Source organism: Orbicella franksi, chromosome 2 (genome assembly GCF_964199315.1).
Source record: "Orbicella franksi chromosome 2, jaOrbFran1.1, whole genome shotgun sequence".
NCBI classification, from domain to species: Eukaryota; Metazoa; Cnidaria; class Anthozoa; order Scleractinia; family Merulinidae; genus Orbicella; species Orbicella franksi.
In genome coordinates this window covers 32,583,862-32,603,425 of record NC_138146.1, presented here as the reverse complement: position 1 = coordinate 32,603,425, position 19,564 = coordinate 32,583,862, and the positions used below count along the sequence as shown (strand labels likewise).

General features: G+C 38.9%; 1 protein-coding gene across 1 annotated transcript; it reads right to left on the bottom strand.

Annotated features, from left to right (window-relative positions):
- Positions 1-1,724: 1,724 nt before the first annotated feature.
- On the bottom strand, positions 1,725-19,203 carry LOC145479376 (glutamyl aminopeptidase-like). Its single transcript, XM_081457724.1, has 19 exons — positions 17,733-19,203; positions 14,694-14,973; positions 14,127-14,247; positions 13,304-13,458; positions 13,094-13,207; positions 12,352-12,486; positions 11,421-11,486; positions 11,153-11,218; positions 9,917-10,080; positions 9,249-9,337; positions 8,630-8,754; positions 7,749-7,804; positions 7,292-7,439; positions 6,228-6,307; positions 6,025-6,126; positions 5,323-5,496; positions 4,649-4,789; positions 4,052-4,130; positions 1,725-3,200 (listed from the first exon to the last, which is right to left on the bottom strand). Exons 1-19 carry the CDS (start codon positions 18,419-18,421, stop codon positions 3,054-3,056), a joined length of 2,931 nt encoding a protein of 976 aa, XP_081313850.1. The 5' UTR covers positions 18,422-19,203; the 3' UTR covers positions 1,725-3,053.
- Positions 19,204-19,564: the final 361 nt, after the last annotated feature.

Below are 19,564 nucleotides of genomic sequence, written 5' to 3'. Positions count from 1 at the left end.
CGCAAAATAAAATATTATAATTAACCGAACCATTTGCATTGGCGGCAATATGCTTTCAGGTGTGAAAAAAGAGTGGTTAGTCTAAATCTGGCACCAAAATCATGGAACATAACTAACATTAAAGAAATGTAGAAGGGTTGATAGTTTCTTGTCTGTGAAGAGAAGTCGGTCGCTTTTAGAGCTGGAAAGAACATGTTTAAATTAGCCAGAGCACAAATGTTCAGGCCAATGCCATGTAATGTTGAGATTTAATGACGATTTGGATATTGCAAAAATAAGGTTTTGTATGGAGGCAAGAAGCTTTGCCTTCCAGAAATCTTTTCGGTTATTTAACACTACAAAAAGGAGGTGCTGGCATATAACAATTCAGATTGGAGAAAGAAAGAGGGGTAAACTATTAGGAAGAATTGAAAATTCTAGGCTCTTAAACGGAAAGGCAGAGATTTAATAGCAGTTTGAAAACGTGCAAAATAACAAGGATTTGTTTGGAAAACCACAGGAGCGTGACTGAAGGGCAAATCGTCTTTTTCCCTTGCAAATCCTTCTAATTTCTAACGCCCTTGAAAATTCCCTTCTAAAGGATAGAAACCAAAAAATCTGCCTGTAAGCTTCTACATAAATGTTTTTTCCATTTGTGATAACATGCATTACTAAAAACTAAATCGGTAAGATCCTTGAGAAGTTGGGGCAATATTTTGTCATTTGCATTTGAAAAGACTCCCCGCAATAGCCTTGCCAGTTGCAAGCTACTTGCAGTCCAATACCGAAACTACGATTTGCAAAAGGGCTCTTTGTGGAGATCAAAAGTAGCAAGCTTCAATCAGTGCTAAAACGAGGAGTTGTAAAAACATCTCAACGCAACGAAAACAACAGTACAGGCTGGCAAGGAGAGTCTGCAAAGAACTACAGCACCCGACGGGGCATGATATGAAAACGAAGGAGGTGGACAACTTTGTCAGGAAAACTCGCTCGAAAATAGCCTGTGAAGAGGCTCTCGTGCGTTGTCCATGAGCAAAGTCGCAAGAGATGAGTCAGCGACCGAAGCAAACCGTGAGGGACCTGGCATTTTATACGCAAGGTATACAAGAAATGTCCACAGCTTAGTTCACGTTTCTCTTCCGTTACGCCAAATTTTGAAAAAGAGAACAGTAGTCCAGACGTGGTATCATGCTGGAGGTATATGTCAATGCAGTTGCCGGGAGATAACGCAGCACAGACCATTTCTTTACTGAACATTAGTAGCAAATTTGTTTTCTTATTAAAGAGCTAGTTTCAATGAAATTTAGAGTTTGTTGTATTACTAACTACTTGTTAACCGAGAGAGGTCTTTACGGGAAAATCTCAAACCTTGGTGTTGCCATATCGACCCCGCTTCGGCAAGGTCTCGGTTTGAGATTTTCCCGTGAAGACCGAACGTTCGAGGTTAATAAGGTGTTTATTATATGGCTTTTTGCTTTGTTTCTGCAGGCCCGCAATCGGCTCGTGGGCGTTACCAGAGAGTAATGCCCTAAACCAAGCCATTCAGAGCGCGCGTTATATTATGGGGAATAAACGGCATCTGGACTTTCGAATGGTCTTGCGGTACCATAACAACCCGTAAATTCAAAACGAAAGAAATTAAGAAACAAATCGCTCCACAAACCCTTGGAACTTTAACTACTCTTTTCTTTGTTTTAATTAAATGTTGAATACTACAGATAATTATAAAAACACCTTTCGTAAGGTATATTTTAGCCACTGATTTATTTGATGAGTCAAACATGATTTCGACATAAAATAACAATATAAATGATTCGATTTGCTTACATAATTATCTGTTATTATATTCTTATGATGCTTTTAAGATCTACTGATTTACGGTAGCTGGCACACTTTGAGTGAATAAAATTTCTTTAGGCATATAAAAATAAAACTATGGGTCAGCTATCACATTACTACTACAGTTATAAAATAAACACCAAAACAGACGTTTATACATCTAACGCCGAGGTGTTCATTAAAAACTCTGTCCGTTCGCCGCCATCACGTCTCCTGTATTTGGTACCCGCCACCGATCCTTCGATTGATTCTTCTTGCGTAAACAAGACCGAAGCCGAATTATCTACTTTAGGGCAAACTTATACTCATTCCCACATTAATTCCACGTTTTGCAAAGTGGAATCTCACTAATCTGGTCGGCAAAAATGTAGCCTTACTAATGGAATAGCTGCAATTCTTTTCATAATTATATTTTTGTTTGGGCCAAAAGAAAAGACTCCGTGATAGAAACTTTTAAAAAATAATGGCCTCGGTTCTTAGTTCGTATTACAGAAAGTTGCCGGGAAACTTAAACGTTAAAAAAGAAATAAAATTGTTTTTCAGCGGTATTACTCTGTCGAGTTCGAGAATAGTCGAAATAAAAAAGGAATAAAATATGAACAGGACTACGAATTTTTTATCACTTCCAAAAAAAATTCACAAAAAGTGAGTATATCAAAATTTTGGCCTCCATCCTGGTTTTGGTAGTCCTGTAACTGGGGAAGAGCTTATATCGGGAGGTGAGACAACGGAGAGCTGATAAGCGGCATAATAAAACCGTGTGCAAGTGTGCTAACAAGAGAGCGATATGGTTGAAGACTTTTGAAGAAGGCGGTCACATGCAAACAGATAGTCGATTGTTCAGTACTTGCGCGGGAAAACCGGAAAGCGAGCAGAACCCAGATCCGAAACACTGTTAACACTAAACGAAAATTCAATGGATATTTCCTGGAAGAATATCTGTAGTCTGCTACAGGTTCTCGGTCAGTGGGAACGACGCCAAAAAGCGGGGAGGCGAGCGAAAATCGTGCGGGGGTCAAGAAGAGAAAAAGTGAAAGGCTCCTTCCCTTTTTTCTCTCCCTGAACATTGAACAGGCTAGGATATCTGAGGTGCTTACATCAGGAAAAGAAATGAGTGCGCGAACAGATACGCATGTTCACTCAGGTTAGAGTAGACGATAAAACTCAAGGCTACACAGAAGAAAGATTTGTAACTAAACCAAACACAAACTGACAGGACTAAACCACTCAGGTTTCTAAGCTCCTACAGTAGCTCCAAGCCATTTTGTGATGGTTTCTTCGTATTTCTTGAGCCAGTCGATGTTTGCCTGTGTACGCTCGATGGCCTGTTTACGAGCATTTTCGCTTGTTCCTGCCTCAGAACGCTCAAAGAATGCCTTCATCTGCAAACAATTCAACGTGATTATCAATATCAATTTACTGCCCAGTAAACAGGTCTGGAGAAAAAAAAAAAACAATTGGAGGATACTTTCCTGATCGTCATAAACTTGAATTGAATAACTGCTGGTTTACATATGATCTTTACGATCGCTGCAAAAAGCGTTCAGCGATTACTGCGCGGATATGGAAACCACTCTCCAGCGATCGTAACGATCGTAGAGTACTAGTGATTGTTGTGAGAAACATCGCTGACTGTTTGATAGTTTTAAGTTCTATCTCCACGAGTGTAGCGATGACCCCGGGGGATACTCTACAAAGGTTCATACGGAGAGGCTCCGCCCCGCGGTCTAACCCTTTATCCTTTTGTATACCATTTTGACAGAAAAGCTACCCCTTTTGTATAACTTTTATTGGAAAAAGACAGCCCTTTCACATACCTTCTTAGGAACAGTGTATCCCTTTTTTAAACCCTTGGAATCATGTTAATGAACAACACTACGGGAGCATTACCAAGCATCAAGCATTGCCAGAAGAGTTGTTCCAAAAAACAAGAATTATTTGTTCACTTCATGTTGTGGCGAGAGTCAAGATACTCTGATTTCCATACCCTTTCATATACCTCGACTTGTGAAGTCCCTACCCTTAAATATACCTGAAGCCTGAGAAAGGCACCCCCGTCGGGCAGAGCCGTATAGGCCATCACAGGGAGTACCTCCTACCCCTCCTCCCAAGGGGCGATCATATGGAGACCAGCCCGGCTAGCCTTGGTCGATTGGCGGCAGTTAAAAAAGACCAACCACGGACCACGTAATTTTGACAAAACACAATGAAAGAAATATGATAAAACACAAACCTGTTCCAGATCAGCCTCGGTACTAAACTGTGTCACACTGTTGGTCAGGCTTGTTAAACGAAAGGTACTGGTACTGAACCTGAAACAGCAGTAACATACGGTTTATCACGTCTCCCGGCAACTATCCTTGAAAACCATTATTTGCTTTTATAATATGGCTAGCTCCGTGAGCGGGCAAGAAGAACGGAATCCTGCGCTGTGATTGGCTACCCGAGTGGGCAAGATGGTGCTATCTTGCACGTTCGGCACTACCCGCTGTGTCCGGCAAGAAAATAGCCTTTATTGAACTAGCACTGTTCGGTCAAGACGGCTAGATATTGGCCTCGTTCCTCTATTTTTGCATGTTTATGAACCTCGACTCCGTCTCGGTCTATAATCAAGCAAAAAAAAAAAAAAAAAACTTGCCCAATATCCAGCCATCTTGACCTCACGCTTGGTCAATGACCCACATATCATGCAATGGTATTGAACAGTACTGCGTGATGACTCAAATAACGGTTGTAAAGCATACTCTAAGTCACGCTTAATGAGAGCGTTAAAGAAACACAGAATTGAAATAAATATGGAAAAAGACCATCTACTGGGATGGAGACTTACATGTCAAACAAGGCATTCCAGTTATTTTGAACAAAAGTCCACGCCAGGTATTTTCCAACAGGATTCCAAGCAACGTAACTGATAACACTGACAGCGTCCTGGGACCTAATCTTGGACGAGTCCAGGGAATACCCCAAATACCTGGTGAAAATCAAATACACGCTCCCATATGAGCAACCACTCCTAACATGCAAACATAGTCAAGAAAACAAAGTGGTTAAAACGTAAGCATGGGAGTCTTACATGCATGTCTACCTCTTTACTACACAAAAGTAGTTTCAACAACGTAGATGGAACGATTGATTTTTTCTTAAACAGCACCTAAGTGGGACTATTTTTCTTATGATCTGCCACCACACAGAGGTTGGTGAGCGTCGACGTGCATCACGTATGCCGATTGACGTGATACCAACGCTACTGCCGCCGGCTAAATGTCCTTGCGCAAAGACTTACACGCACGCAAAAATGCTCTTTTTAGAGTATGAGTCGCTGAATTGAACAGAATTCAAATCACGAATTCACCTCATAGAAAACTCGACTCCTGGGAAGAGGGAAGAGGGTAGCTTCTCCATGTTTAAAGAATAAGAAACGTAATCAAAACATGCTGTAACTAGATCACTGAACTTAGTCACCATAATCTACAATCTAATACGTCAAAGTGCATGTGTACTCACATGTTTAGGATCCATGTCTCACGTGACCCAGCCAGTGCATACATCAGTTTACTTTTTTCCGATGCCTCAGAGGTGTTCATAAATTTGTTAAATAACCATTTCCACTCTTCCAGACCAGTATTGGCAATACCATAATGGTAAACTAGCGTTCGCAGGTCCACATCTATCTCAGACCTGTTAACAAAACCAGACAAAGTTGAAAGTCTTTGATGAATTGTAGTCAAGGCACGGTGGCATCATGGTTAGTGAGCTTTAGTGCGCTTGACTCCAGATCGAGCTGGGTTCGAGCCCTGGCCGGGGACCTAGTGTTGTGTTCTTAGAGGAGACACTTTACTCTCACAGTGCCTCTCTCCACCCAGGTGTATGAACGGGTAGTGCCAAATTTAATGCTGGGGTAACCCTGCCATGGACCAGCATCCCTTCCAGGAGGCAGTAGAAATACTCCTTAGTAGCTTCATGTTACTGAAACCGGAGATAAGTGCCAGCCTGATGGGCCACTTGGCTCGTATGCAGACTAATGACTTTCTAGCATTTGTTTCCTCTTTTTATCCGTTTCAAATTCATTACTTAAAATCTCTAGGGTATAAATTAGGGACTGGGCAATTTATAAGTGACAGATTCACCTAAAACAAGCTTTAACTTACCCGCTGTTTTCTTTGAATATAAAAGAATGAACAGAAATACGAATAACAAAATGTTTACCTTTGCCCTGTTCTCCATTCGTTAAAAATCTTAGTTGCATTTCCAATGCAATCCGAGTCCCCTGCACTGCAGGCTGATCGTAAAATTGCACTTCGAAGGTATCTGATGAAACAAAGGAACACAGATAAGTTTCTGAACTGTACAATAGCACTAGCTCATTTTTTCCCCTTCAATGACAGAACATCATGGGCTCATTTACTCACTTTTGAATGTGCTTGTCATCCGGTTTGTTTTCCCATCCAAGCTTATCTGCCAGAGGTTTCACCTTACGTCTTATAAATTCCTGTCATAGATAATAAAAGACAACTAAATACATTGATAAAAACTACAATAATGAACTTAGATGATGACAAATAAGTAATGAAACAAACAAACAAACAAACAAATAACTGACTTACTGGCTGGCTGGCTAACAAACTAAATGATTATCGAATGAATGAACTGACTAACCAAACACATGAAAAACTGACTGGCTAACTGAAGTAATCATCCTGAGAAAGCCAAACAGAAAAAGCCTGGTATTTCACAAAACCACAAAAATTATTCACTTATTGGTAATAACTATTGACAGAAGGAAAGTGAGTGGCAAATAGACTTACTGAAGAGTCAATCCCCAATCACACACCCATTATGAAATAATAACATTAAAATTTGCCATAACCATTGATTCAAGATTCAATAATGCAGATTAAGGGTCCGTAAAGGAGTCACTAACTAAACAGGCATTCTAAAGGTGTGGCCGATTAAGCCCTTATAATGTTAAAAAGAGCACTATCATGGGGACGACTTCAAAAAGTCAAAAGTCAAAAAATAAACCAATGGCACTTTTCTCTCCCTCAAACAAACTGCTAAGCAATATTTATACAATCATGGTAGATCTTCATTCATTTAAGATTTTAACACTCTTAACCAAAAATGCCGCAAAATTCCCAATCCCCTTTACAGAGCCCTTTTGATTTAGTGGACTTTGTGTTCAAAAGTGGTGCACTTGAGAGTACATTACAGGTGTCTGAGACACTGAAACCGCACCGAGACAAGTTAGGGGTTAATGTGTCAACTAAAGAAATGTTTTTTATAACCATGGGCTATCGTTATGTTTTGAGTGACCTGTAGCTTCATGACTTTGTGGGTGCATTCCATCAACAACAGGTAAATTTAATTACCCATAGCATCAAGGGAAATCAAGCACAGTCAGCTGTAACAGATGTTATGGATTATGACCCTAATGACTGTCCTGGTCTTGACAGTGGCTGGTAGAAAGACAAACCTGAAAGTTTCCATTTGCAGGTCGCTCACTTAGAATGCCGTCCAGGTAACCCAAGCTGTTAAGTGCAGTCTTCCAAGGAACATACTTTGTTTCCCCATCTAAATACTCCAGAGTGCCTAGAGCGATATCATATGCTAAATATCCAGCTCTGGGTGGAATGTAAGAATAACAGTGTTAGTTCCAGCCTAAAACAAACAGATAGTCTTATTTGTAAACCAGAATCTGGTTAAAAAAATAATTCCCTTAGAAATGCATTTGATGAATTACTGTAAAAGCAATACCAACAGTACCAACAGTTGGAGTCAACTTTTAAATTATTGAGACTAAGCCCTATTTTACAACTCGTACATTCTTCCTCTCATTTAGTGACTCTACTCTGTAGATGGAAAAAAGTACTAGGTAGGTAGGTAAGTAGTCTTGTGTGAACCACTTTGATCATCAATCACATGATACATACCTTGCCAGGTTGAAAGCATCATTAATTAAACTTGATCTGTCCTCTGCAGTGAAGACCTAAAAGAAAAGTCTCCAACTCAAAACACCTCTGTGTAACTTTGTCTAAGCCTTAACAGTCACCGATCAACTTCGTAAGTTAAAAAGGCAGGCTATGAGCCAGAATAAAACAACTCATCAGTGATGAACACAATTAAATTGTCAATTAAGAGGTAATTAAGTTATTCAATTTAGACAAGTAGGTAGGTATAGACAGGTACTACATTATTGTTTTGCATGTCAAATATAAGCTTACCTGCAAAAATGATGCAATTTAATCATAATGGTTGGCATGCAAAAAGATGTAACATATTTCACTTATTTCAAAGCTTATGCATCAGATCAAAATTGCTAAACTGAAGGACAATCAGTAAGTTCATTAGGTATAAATTGAAAGAGCCAGTACATTCAAGCAGGTGAAGAAAGGAGGAGACCACTAACCAATGCTTTAAGAGCCGTTGGTTAAGCTGATTGGATTAAAGACAGTTGCGTAGAGAATACATAACGACTCAGTTGTGGAATAGTTTAGATGTCTTTATTGTAGACTTTGTTGTTATCGAACAGTGAAGGACATTAACCAATGTTTTTGGTCCAATGGTTAAGGTGGGGGTGTGTGGAATTCAGGGGATCCCCTTAGTTGACATTGACTTATTGATTGTTAGTCATGTGATCACATGACATAATTTTACTCGCATTGTATCTTGGTGTACATGTTTTCGTTGCATTCATGGATTGAACTGTGGAATTCTAGTTTAAACTCAGTCAGATTCACTTAAGCCAGTTGCTGTAAGTCGGAAAACGGAATTAATTCATTACAGTACACATCATACAAAATTCTGTACTCACAGTATGATCATTATTGAGTTGCTTAATGAGAGCTTTCCAGTTGTCGTCATCATAGTGAACCCTGTAGAATCCTACTTGTTTAAAGTTCCCTTTGATCCACTTATTTGCAGGCCATGAAAACTCAACTATAGCATGAAAAAGCTTATGAATCATAAAGGTGGAAAGCATGTAAATGTAGTTTTTAGTAAACACACTAAGGTTGTGTTCTATTGGGAACAACTGTTTCTGATTGCTTGGGTTTTTGTGTTCTACTGCAGAAAAATAACATTTTCGGTTGGCTTGGTTGATCAACATTTTCAACAAGCCTCAAACCAGTTTGAAACAGATAAAAAAAGTATTTGCGTGATTATGTCACGTGATTATAGCTCGCATAAGCTGACCCAAGGATTACCGCATTTCAACCAAAAATGGTTGGAAAAGTGCTCTAATGAGAAACATCAACTGAATGAACCAAAACTGGTTGAAACACAACCTAAATGAATGGAACATTTGCAAAGCACAAACAAGAACAATAATTATCGATGCACGGCTGATTCACTAATTGATGAATCAATAGCAACTGACTAATTAACTTTTATTGAGTAGCAGGTTAAAACATTAGTTGAAACTGCAGTCAAACCTTCATCAGATGAGATGTTCATCCAGGTCATTTTAGGGTCTTGGGGTGAGTCTTCAAACACATATGTCAGAGGAACATACCACTTGTAACTGTCACATGCAAGAAACAAACATTGGATGTTAATGATGTCAAAGTTCATAGATATAAACTACACTTAAATTACACTGTCTTACTACTACACGTACATAGTATTACACATACTGAGAGGGAATATATTAATACTCGTGGCAGCCCAGGCCATCAAAAAAAAAAAAAAAAAAAAAATAGAGAGACAGACATGACAATATGCAACATTGGATGAGCACTTTTCCTTTGCCCCCATTGCTGGTTCAGGAAACTTTACAGACACATTATGCATGCAGAGTGCTTTGAAGTTTTGTGGCCTATTCAATGCTTGTCACAGACATCAGTTTTTCAAAATTCCTGGACTTTTCCCTTTTCTCTGTCAAGCAAACTCAAAATCTTGTGCTTGTCCATCTAGTCTTACATACCTGCATGCATTTATTTTGATTAGTTTCACAATTTTGTATTACATGCACATCAAAACAATTTGCTCCAGTTGATGATTTTTTTAAGCTCCATGCCTGTCCACTTCACAACGCATAAACTTTGTAATGATCGACTACTGAGGAGAAATTAGTAAGATTCAATTGTTAAACATTACTCACTCGTATGGAGAGGATACTGTGACATTAGCATTAGGATCCAACAGGAAATGTTTCTGCGTGGCTGTAGCCTTGCCAGAACTTTTGCCACGTTTGATTGTCACCAATGGAAATCCCATTTGAAGTGTCCATGTGTCCATGATGGTTTTGACGTCCATTTCTGCTTTCTGATGGATATACCATTGATAATAGTTAATAATATGTAACTGAGTGGGAGGCCTTAGATCATGATGAAGTGACCAAGTGACTATTTGTGAGCATGATGTTGTTAAAAACCTGTACGGCATCTGCATGGTTAAATAATTATGAGACAACATGTTCAATATGTTGAATAATAACCATATTTATTCCTAATATTGAACATATCAGCAGGGGTTTCATTAACCCATTGACTCCTGGAGCCTTTTGCCAAAAAAGTCACAGGAAATTTTGCTGTGAGTTTTTAACTCAAATTTCTGACCATTTTTGAGCATATGTCAGGCTCCATTAAGCCGATCACTCTCATCTTGGTATCATTGGAAAGATCTTTTCCTGCTGCAGAACTTGAATATAGATGATGTCAATTTTGGTCAAAGCTGATGACATCAGAAGTGGAACAAAGGCCAACGCTTGTCACCGCGGATTATGTGCGGCATGGGAGTCAATGGGTTACGAGCCAGGCACCGGGTAAATTAACCGGCTATGATGATGATTTTGCCAGCCTCATTTGACCATCTGGAGGAAAGTTTTTCTTGTAAACAAGTTCAGTTCAAAAGGTTTGGCCCGCCTGTGAAAATCAGTTACCCTCCTACTGAAAATTTTAATGAAACTCCTGTATCAGTCAGCAAGTCAGCTGGACAATTTTAATAATTTACATAATTATAAATACAAAGGCAAGTAAAAACTAATGATAGAATATTCCGACGTTTCGGCTACCTCATGACGCCATTATCAAGGAATGAATGAACAAACAGATTCGATCCGCACTAAAGCATTTGTTTTAAATTAACTTCATTTACGCGAATCTACAGGTCAAACTATTTTGAACTTGCTCTTTTTATTCATTCCTTGAGAATGGTGGCATAAGGTCGCCGAACTGTCAGAACATTCTATTATTAGTTTTTACTTGCCTGCGTATTTCTAAAGCATTATCAATAAGTAATTATAAATGACAGTGACAGATACTACTGATGGAGAAAAATGCAAGTACGAATTGATAATGGCCTATTTCTGAAGAGACTTTGAAATAGATATAGTTACCTCTCCTAAAGCATTCCAAAGGTCACTGGTCTCAGCATTGCTGAATGCATACTTTCTCAAGTAATACTGTTAATAAAACCAGAAATGATCAACAAAGTAAAATATTTATTGTTTTGACATTCAAAATAACAATGTCTAACAAATAAATTTTGTATTAATAGAAATAAATAATTTATAGTCATGTTCAGTTTGAAACAGCTTATAATAATTAAGACTAGTCTGTCAAAAGACTCGGAGGAAATTACCACAATCTGAATTAATTACTTACACTTAGTCCTTCCTTGAATTTTTCTCTTCCAACAAAACCTTCCAGCATTCGAATGATGGAGGAACCCTGAGAATTTAAGGTTAACACCTCTAAAATTTAAGGACATTTACGAGAAACCTTTAGATAACATTTTACATATTTTTTTTCAAACTTATAATTTGGTCAGATAGTGTTTTACTTCTGTAAGAAATGTAGGAAAAATGGGGCCACTGCATTAAACACAGATAAAGTGTATGAAAAATACCCTGAGCTTGAAAATTTGGCCCAAGAAACTCAACATGCATGGTCTCCAGGGTTTTTTAGTTTTTAATATTTATTTACAATAGGTTTTTTAGGTTCTTTAATAAATTGTGCTCCTGTTTGCTTAGCATTAATTAGTTCTTTTTAGAAAAGTTAATTTGCACCGAAACATCAAAGAATGTGGCCATTGTAAGCTCTAAGGGTACATGGTAGGGAAGAATGGCAAACGTTTTTCTTCAATTTTGAGTGGATTATTTGGTACCTGTAGGTTTATTGTCGCTATCCAGCTTATCTTCTCATGCTTGGGCATGACTTAAAACACTGTTCCTAATTCATCTGCTTATAAAATGATCATATATCTTCCAGCATGAAAGGTATTGATGTCACAAACTGCATTCGCAGCTTGAAACTATGGTTAACTGGGTTTTTGTGCACCAATTGTTTCAAGTGTACATTTTAAGCTACTTAATTAGTTAACACATTAATAGACCAATTTTGATGTATTAAAATTCAGCCTAAAACAAAAGACCTCAGCATGAGGCTCAGGGGAATACAAACAAACTCGTAGTTACCTCCATAGCCTCGTGCTGAGGTCTTTTGTCTTAGGCTGAATTTTCATATATTGAAATTAGTCTATTGGCCATGCAACATCTGCACTGTTTAATAAATTCCAGCATTACTGCAAGTTTACCTTGCTGTAGGAAATCCTATCAAACAACTGTTTAATCTTTTTGGGGTTATCAACTTCAACTGATATAGGATGAGAACTTGCCAGAGAATCTAGCGGAAAAACATTCTGAAGATCTGCAAGAAGAAACTGCTCCATCTGCAAGAAAAACAATTTTGTGGTTGATGGGTGCCAAGAACAAGCACTTAATTACAAGTTATTACTGGTTCTGAAGGAAATTTAAGCTTAATTTTGTTTCCAAAGAAACAGTGGAAATAAATCAAATAACTGGTTTCTGGAGAGATCAATCATTAAATAGACCACACAAAATACGTAAATCCACCTAAATTGGCAGTAATGTTTGTCATTGTTATTTTGCAAATTCCACTACAGTACAGTCTATTGGCCAATCAGGCCAACCCCCTAAGTTTCCAGTTTTAGTTGCATGAAGTGACCAAGAGTATTGGTATTTGTACTCGACCCTGGTTTGGTTCTTAACCATTGTGGGGTTACAGCCCCCACCCCCCCCCCCTCCCCCGCTCCAACGCCAGGTTCTACAAGCATCATTCATTAACTTACACGTGGGTGGAGAGAGGTACTGTGAGAGTGAGGAGCCTTGTCCAAAAACACAAAACAGTGATCTTGGCCTAGGTTGAAGCCTGGGTTGCTTGATGCAGGTCTCATGACACTGACCACCACGTTGCCCCTAGCTGCACAAGCATATTAAACTAATCAGCTGATATTGATGAAGCCTATAGCTACTTACCATTTCCCAGTCTGGGTGAGTGTGGTTCACTCCTAAATACTCCACAAAACTGGCAAATCCCTCATTCAACCACAAGTCATTCCACCATTTGGGAGAAACAATGTTTCCAAACCACTGAAAAAGTACACTGTGTGAAATGATTACTGAATACATGCAATAAAATAATAAAATAAGATAGTTAATAGACTGAACAGTTTTATTTCTTCCTACCTGGTGAGCTAATTCATGAGATACCACCACAGCCACTCGTTGTTTATTACTTTCAGAAGACACACCTTCATTAAAAAGCAAAGCTGTCTCACGGTAAGTGATCAAGCCCCAGTTTTCCATAGCTCCAGATGAGAAATCAGGGATGGCAATCATGTCTGAATTAGCAATCAAAGGTTAGTGTGAGTGGCATAATAGGCCATTTATGTGTGAATTAAATGTACACTAAATTAATGTAATTTAGGCAAAGTTTGACTTGAGCCAATGCTAGTCAGCAACCTTCCAGGCAGCCCTGCTCAGTGGGGTCTCATTTGGGGGTTTTGCAGAGCTTACATGTTTTACTTTCCAGCTGTATAAGAACAGTTTGCAGTTTGCTTTGGAATTTTTTTGCCATTTGTGCCCGTGGCATGCTATTTCTCCCTAACCTGAGTCCCTCTCTTTTGCTGGTTATAATGCTAAATACATGAGGCTGTAAGTAGTTTCTGGTGGTACCTGGTGGTTGCCACTTTCAGGGTTGCCGTGGATGGCTGCATGCTCTGCTCTAGGCTCATATCTTTTAGGCTCAACCATCCATGGCACCTTTCCCAAGCTCATCAATTAATTGGTGATGAGTTTAATGATGCATTATCACTCTGCAGATTAAAGTTTATAATGTGTGCTTTTGTGTTCTAGCTATAATACTGCCTGAGAAAAAAATGGACATGATTCAGACATCATGCATCTAACAATGAGAACTGCTGTGTACACCTTGTTGTTAGTTTCAGAAGACCTTTCAAAAACATTAAAAAGCTCAGATATGTCATGTTTAAGGCAAATTTCAACAAACCTTGCTTTGGAAGAGGATAACCAAGGTTGTAGTATTTCTCATAGTAGGTGATAATGTCCCTTCCAACACCTAGTGCAAACTCTGTTTGGTTCACTTGGGCAGGAGTTGTCCATACTCTGAGCTAAAATTACAACCACAGCAAATACTGTAGAGCTCAACTATTACATGTAAGCCCTTTCCCTCACACCACTGTGTCAGTCCTTTAAGTCCAGGTTCCTGAACAATTAAGCCTTCCTCTCTCCCTTTGCCCTCTGAAATCTCTGTTCCAACACTTTCCCCCAGTATTAATTTTACTGGGTAAATTACGACTGAGGCAATGCTATTTGCTTGTTTGTTTGCTTATTTATTTGCTAGCAGTGTTTTCCTTTCCGCCTCAAAAAAGGACTAAGGCAAGTGCCTTGGTTTGCCTGTTACCAGCTAAGGCCCTGAAGAATATAAAATTATTTATTATTCAATGTTAGAGATCATACCATGCATGAATTCAGAACCAAATATTTGCCTGAATATCAGACATGAACCCAGTGAATGCACGAATTAAAAAAATGTGTATATATATGAGTGACTCACTGTGATATTGTTATGCTGTCCAGTGGTTGCATTAGTGAACTTGAAATCACACACAATGAATGCCAGCAAATACGTTGACATAGGAACCGACTTCTTAAAATGAGATTCAATTCTTCCATTCTTCAAAGTTCGCTTCTTAACCACTGGCATGTTTGACAGCGCTTTGTAATCTTTGTCATGAGCAATCACAGTGGAAAATGTTGCTTTCATTGCAGGCTCGTCAAAACAAGGTAGCGCTTTACGTGCATCTGTTGGTTCAAACTTTGTTGTGGCAAGACGTCTGAAGACAGAAAAACAAATATGTATTGGCTATTCTAGTCTACATGTGCTGCCATATAAACACTGCTTTTTTGGAGTTAGCTTGGTCAAAAGGCTTTAAAATCAGTGTGGGACTTAATACAGGCTATGTTTGTTAAGAGGCTAGAGTTAATAATATAGCTTTGTAATCAGTATTTAACTGCATTCACATAATCCACAAGATTTGAACACTGTCTGAATAATAAGCGCACCCAAGCACTTATGAATTGAACATCTTGTACAACTGTCAAGACTTCTTTCTGCCATCTTTAGTTTGCACGAGGAAGCAATATACATATATTTTCAAGTGAAAAGAGCAGAACACAAACAAGGTCTCAGTTTTTTTAAGGTTTGGTACTGGAGGCAACCAGACAATCAGGGCACGACGAAAAGGCTGTACAATAGCCTGGGACTAATAAAACAATCGGTCAGGCTAGGCTGTCTTATCACAGGTTGCCCAACAGGCAAGCCTGAAGTGGACAAGAGTGAAACACTGTTGCTTATTTTTTTTGTTTTCTTTTTTCCTAGTGGCAAACTTCACACGTTGTGTTTAACAGACAGTTCGTGAGAGAAAGTGAAACAATAGAAATGTTCTTCAAGATAGAGTAAAATGTAAAATTTATGTGACTGAAGTCAATTTTTTCCCGATCGCATGTCCCGACAGCACGGCAGCGGTGCAAGACATTGGGTGCGTTACTTTGGGGTGACCTGGATCAGGATTAGAGATTCAAGATCATCATGGTTCATCAAAGGAACCGATGAATCCGTGACCAGGGTGGATTCATCAGTTCCTTTGATGCACAATGATCTGAGTGATCTTGGATCAATGATCCTGATCCAGATCACCCCAAAGGAATGCACCCAAAAGCTTGCTGTAACAAGGCTATCACATATTTTCATCGTTATCTGTGTAGTTAATAGTTTGCTCAAGTAAGCATATGTCTTGAAGCATATGTAACCGTGAATAGCAAGGAGCGCTGGAGCGGTAGCCAAGATTTCATTTGGTTATTTATAGTACAACTGAACAAATTGTGTTTCACGTACATGAAATGTGTGACAAATTCAAAACATTAAGGCATAAAATAAATTTACTATCATTTACAAACTACAAAATGAGACAAAGTGTATGACTTTAATTATTGACATATTCCTTTCCTGAAAGAAAAATTTCAGCGATATTTGGCAAACAGCTGTTTTAAAAAACATGTAGTGTGACGGCTTTACTTTCCCGCTATAAACTATGTGTGTAAAGTAATTTGATATGTTGTTTTGACTATGCATAAATTAAAACTTCGACTAGGTTTTTAAAAAGAGCTTAAATTTTCAGTACTTTCTTAGATTCTCGTATGAAAACTTCTTTTAAATAAAGAAAAAGTCGGCTGCTATGCCATTTGGGAGTGAAGTGCTTCTAAGTCAGTTGTTAGTTCAAACTCATTGTTAATATGACATGAATGTATGTCTAGAATTTTCCATGGTCATTTTTTGGAAAATTAAATCTCAGAGCCTTAATCTGTCATTACCCAGCAGCTTTAATCCTGACCTAGTAAATATCTCTATAAATAATGTACGATAAAATAGCGTAAGTTGTGTGACCAAATCAAGGTTACAGTTGTTTGTGAAAAAATATACCGCCTTGCATCTTCGTCTACAATATAAGCACAAATAGCTGCGGCTAAATTTTATTACAGTACCTAGGGAGAATAAAACGAATGACTTAAGTCTTGTTATTTATAGATATGAAATCTCTAAGGGGTATAGGGACCCAAGTAAAATCCTGGGGGGTGGGGGTCAAACTGGAAATGAACCCTCCATGGGGTTTATGGATATTTTATAGAACCACACATTAAGTGTTCTAAATGTTTTACTGTATAAGGTTTAATTCAAAAGGGAAATCGAAGAGAATTAGCTCATCTAAGCTCTGTATTATTAATTCACATTATATTAACATATTAAATTGATTTAATTATCCTTGTTAATAAGATAATTTCGGGCTAGCTCCTCAGAGATTTGGGCTAGTAAGACAAAATTACAGCTTGCCTGAAGGGCAAGTGGAGTTTTTGAATTTCATCTCATTCTGACAATTCAAAAGAATAAAGCAAACAACAAAGAATACATGTCTCTTAAAGATAAAATTGCCTTTTACAATGTCCCACCCCTGCAGCTAGCCTGCAAAAACAGCAGTCCTTCTTCCGGCCCGAGTGGTGTTTAGCGGGCCCGGGAGTGAAGTAGGAGGACTGTTTTCGCAGGCTACCTCGTAGCTGACCTGTTATAGCAAGTACCCTACCCTGGGAAAGGAAAAGTTATCAAATGCCCAGGGGAGGGACAAAATGGACAGGCATGGAATTGATAAAGCCATATAAGATGGTGGTGCATCAAAGGAACCAAATAAACCTTTGCCCAGAGTGGATTTGTTAGTTCCGTTGATGTATCAAATGGATTATTGATCCTGATCCAGATCATCCTAAAGGAGGGAGAGTACTCCTCCTACCCTCACCCTCCCACCAGGGACAATTTTGCTCCTGTTGGTTGAGCGTCAGTTGCATGGTAACAAATGTTACTAAAATGTTTTGGTTTTGAAATTCACAAAGTTTAAGTCACCTGATCAAAAATTAAATGAGATTATAAAGAAATGAGCTTATTTTTTTTTTGTACTCTGCTCTTTGCTCCGGGGCTCGTTTTGGAACAGAGGCAAAGGTTTTATTATTGTCTGGTTACGGAACAATGTAAGCACAACGTCTTTACCTTTTTTCACCTTTTTCGTTCGTGTAGGTACTTATGTACAGGCCGTTCAGCTGACTGGAAAACGTCGATTTATAAGACATGACTAGCACATACTGCCCAACTTCAAGGTCATCTTCCAACTGGAAAACAAAGAAATCATTCTCGGGATATTGGAAGGTATCCTTCAGGGCGACTTCTTCTCCCGGGGTAGCCGAGTCAGATTTCGTAGGTTTGTAAACTTTGGCGTCTGTCACATTCATGTCATTGATGTGAATCAGGATATAGGACATGTAGTCTGATTTTTCAGTGACTTTGATCAGGATCGAGACCTTTCCTTGAAAAGTGTTCTGTTCCAAGTACGGATCTAGGTACAATTCGTAGTGAATCGGCAGTATGTTTTGCGGCAATCGAATTTTGTACCATGGCTCCGGACGGGACACCGGCTCTGTAGGCTTCTCGACCGATGGCTTCTCAGTCGTACCAGTACTGTCATCTCTTTTCTTCTTCTCGCTTTCCACAAGAGCTTCTTTCCTTGCTTGTCTTGCGCTAAAAACGCCCGAAATAACGCCAACAAAGATAATCAACGCGATCACAACAACAACTAGGACAATTGCTAGATTCCGCGAGATAACAAATCCTTTCCCAGATTCCTTTTTGGCGTCTTCGCCATCTTCATTACTTTTCATTGGAACTTCTTCGTAAGAAGACATGTTGCTGTCTTAAGGCACTGCGTGAGAAAACCAAAGAGAAAGCAACGATATAGGCCCGGTTCAGCTACAGGTATGTACACGCTTCGCCTCCTGCAGTAAAAACACGATACGCTCTCTGCGCTCTTGTGAACATTACACTGAGCAAACAACTGGTGTCACCAGATTCGCTTTCTGTCCAATCAGAGATCGAATTAACGAAAGAGCGGGAAAACACTATCAGGGGATCAGGGGATGAAGCGCTCAACCAGATTCATTCTTCAATCAGATTAGTTTCAGGAGAAGACAAAAACATTTTATTTGAAATTCATAGTCTTTGGGTATCCAAATGGACGATCAAAGAGAAGGAAAATGTCTGCAGCAAAGACCCCTTAAGGCCAGACATCGCTCCCCACTATGAAACGAATTGATCAAGGGACAGCAAGAAGAAAATCAAATTGTTGTAGGAAGGGAAATAAAAGGAATGCTGGCCTATCTAGAGTAGGTTCCGGTTTCGATTTTAAACCTCTGCAGATACCCAGTGGTTAGGCTAAGCCGGTCAAAGTCTCGCGTTTTAATTCCTCTGAAATAAAAGTGACAATAGATTTTTGTTCAAACTTTGTCCACTGAATATTTGTCGTATGATAACTTCAATTTTGAAATAAAAAAGGGGGGTGCCCACGCTCATTAAGGAGCAATGAGGCATTGAAAATGCCCCATTTTGGCATTATTTAATGCTTATCATAAGAACGCATTCCCAGTAATTGTAACATCTTTGTGAGCCCGGACTCATAAGAACACGCATTAAACTACAGTCAGTACAATGTGTCGGACAGAAATAAACGCAGACGGAAAGCTAAATCCTTGATTAAAAATTTGAACCAAATTTCTTGACGTGGTTACCGACTGCAAAATAGAAAAGACCACAGTGTATCTGCTATTTTTCTTATTTATTCAATTTTCAGCAATAGAAATTAAATCAGTCTTTTCTCACGCAAAGCTTATGATTAGCTGATTACAATGACTGGAAAAAAAATTGGGGTGCCCGTGCTCGTTGGTGAGCTACAGCCATTTTTCAACTGACAGAGCTCAATATCAAGGCAAATCCGTCATGTTTTCAATGTGCGCGTGCACGAGCCCCCGCTAATGACGCCATAAATTATGCGC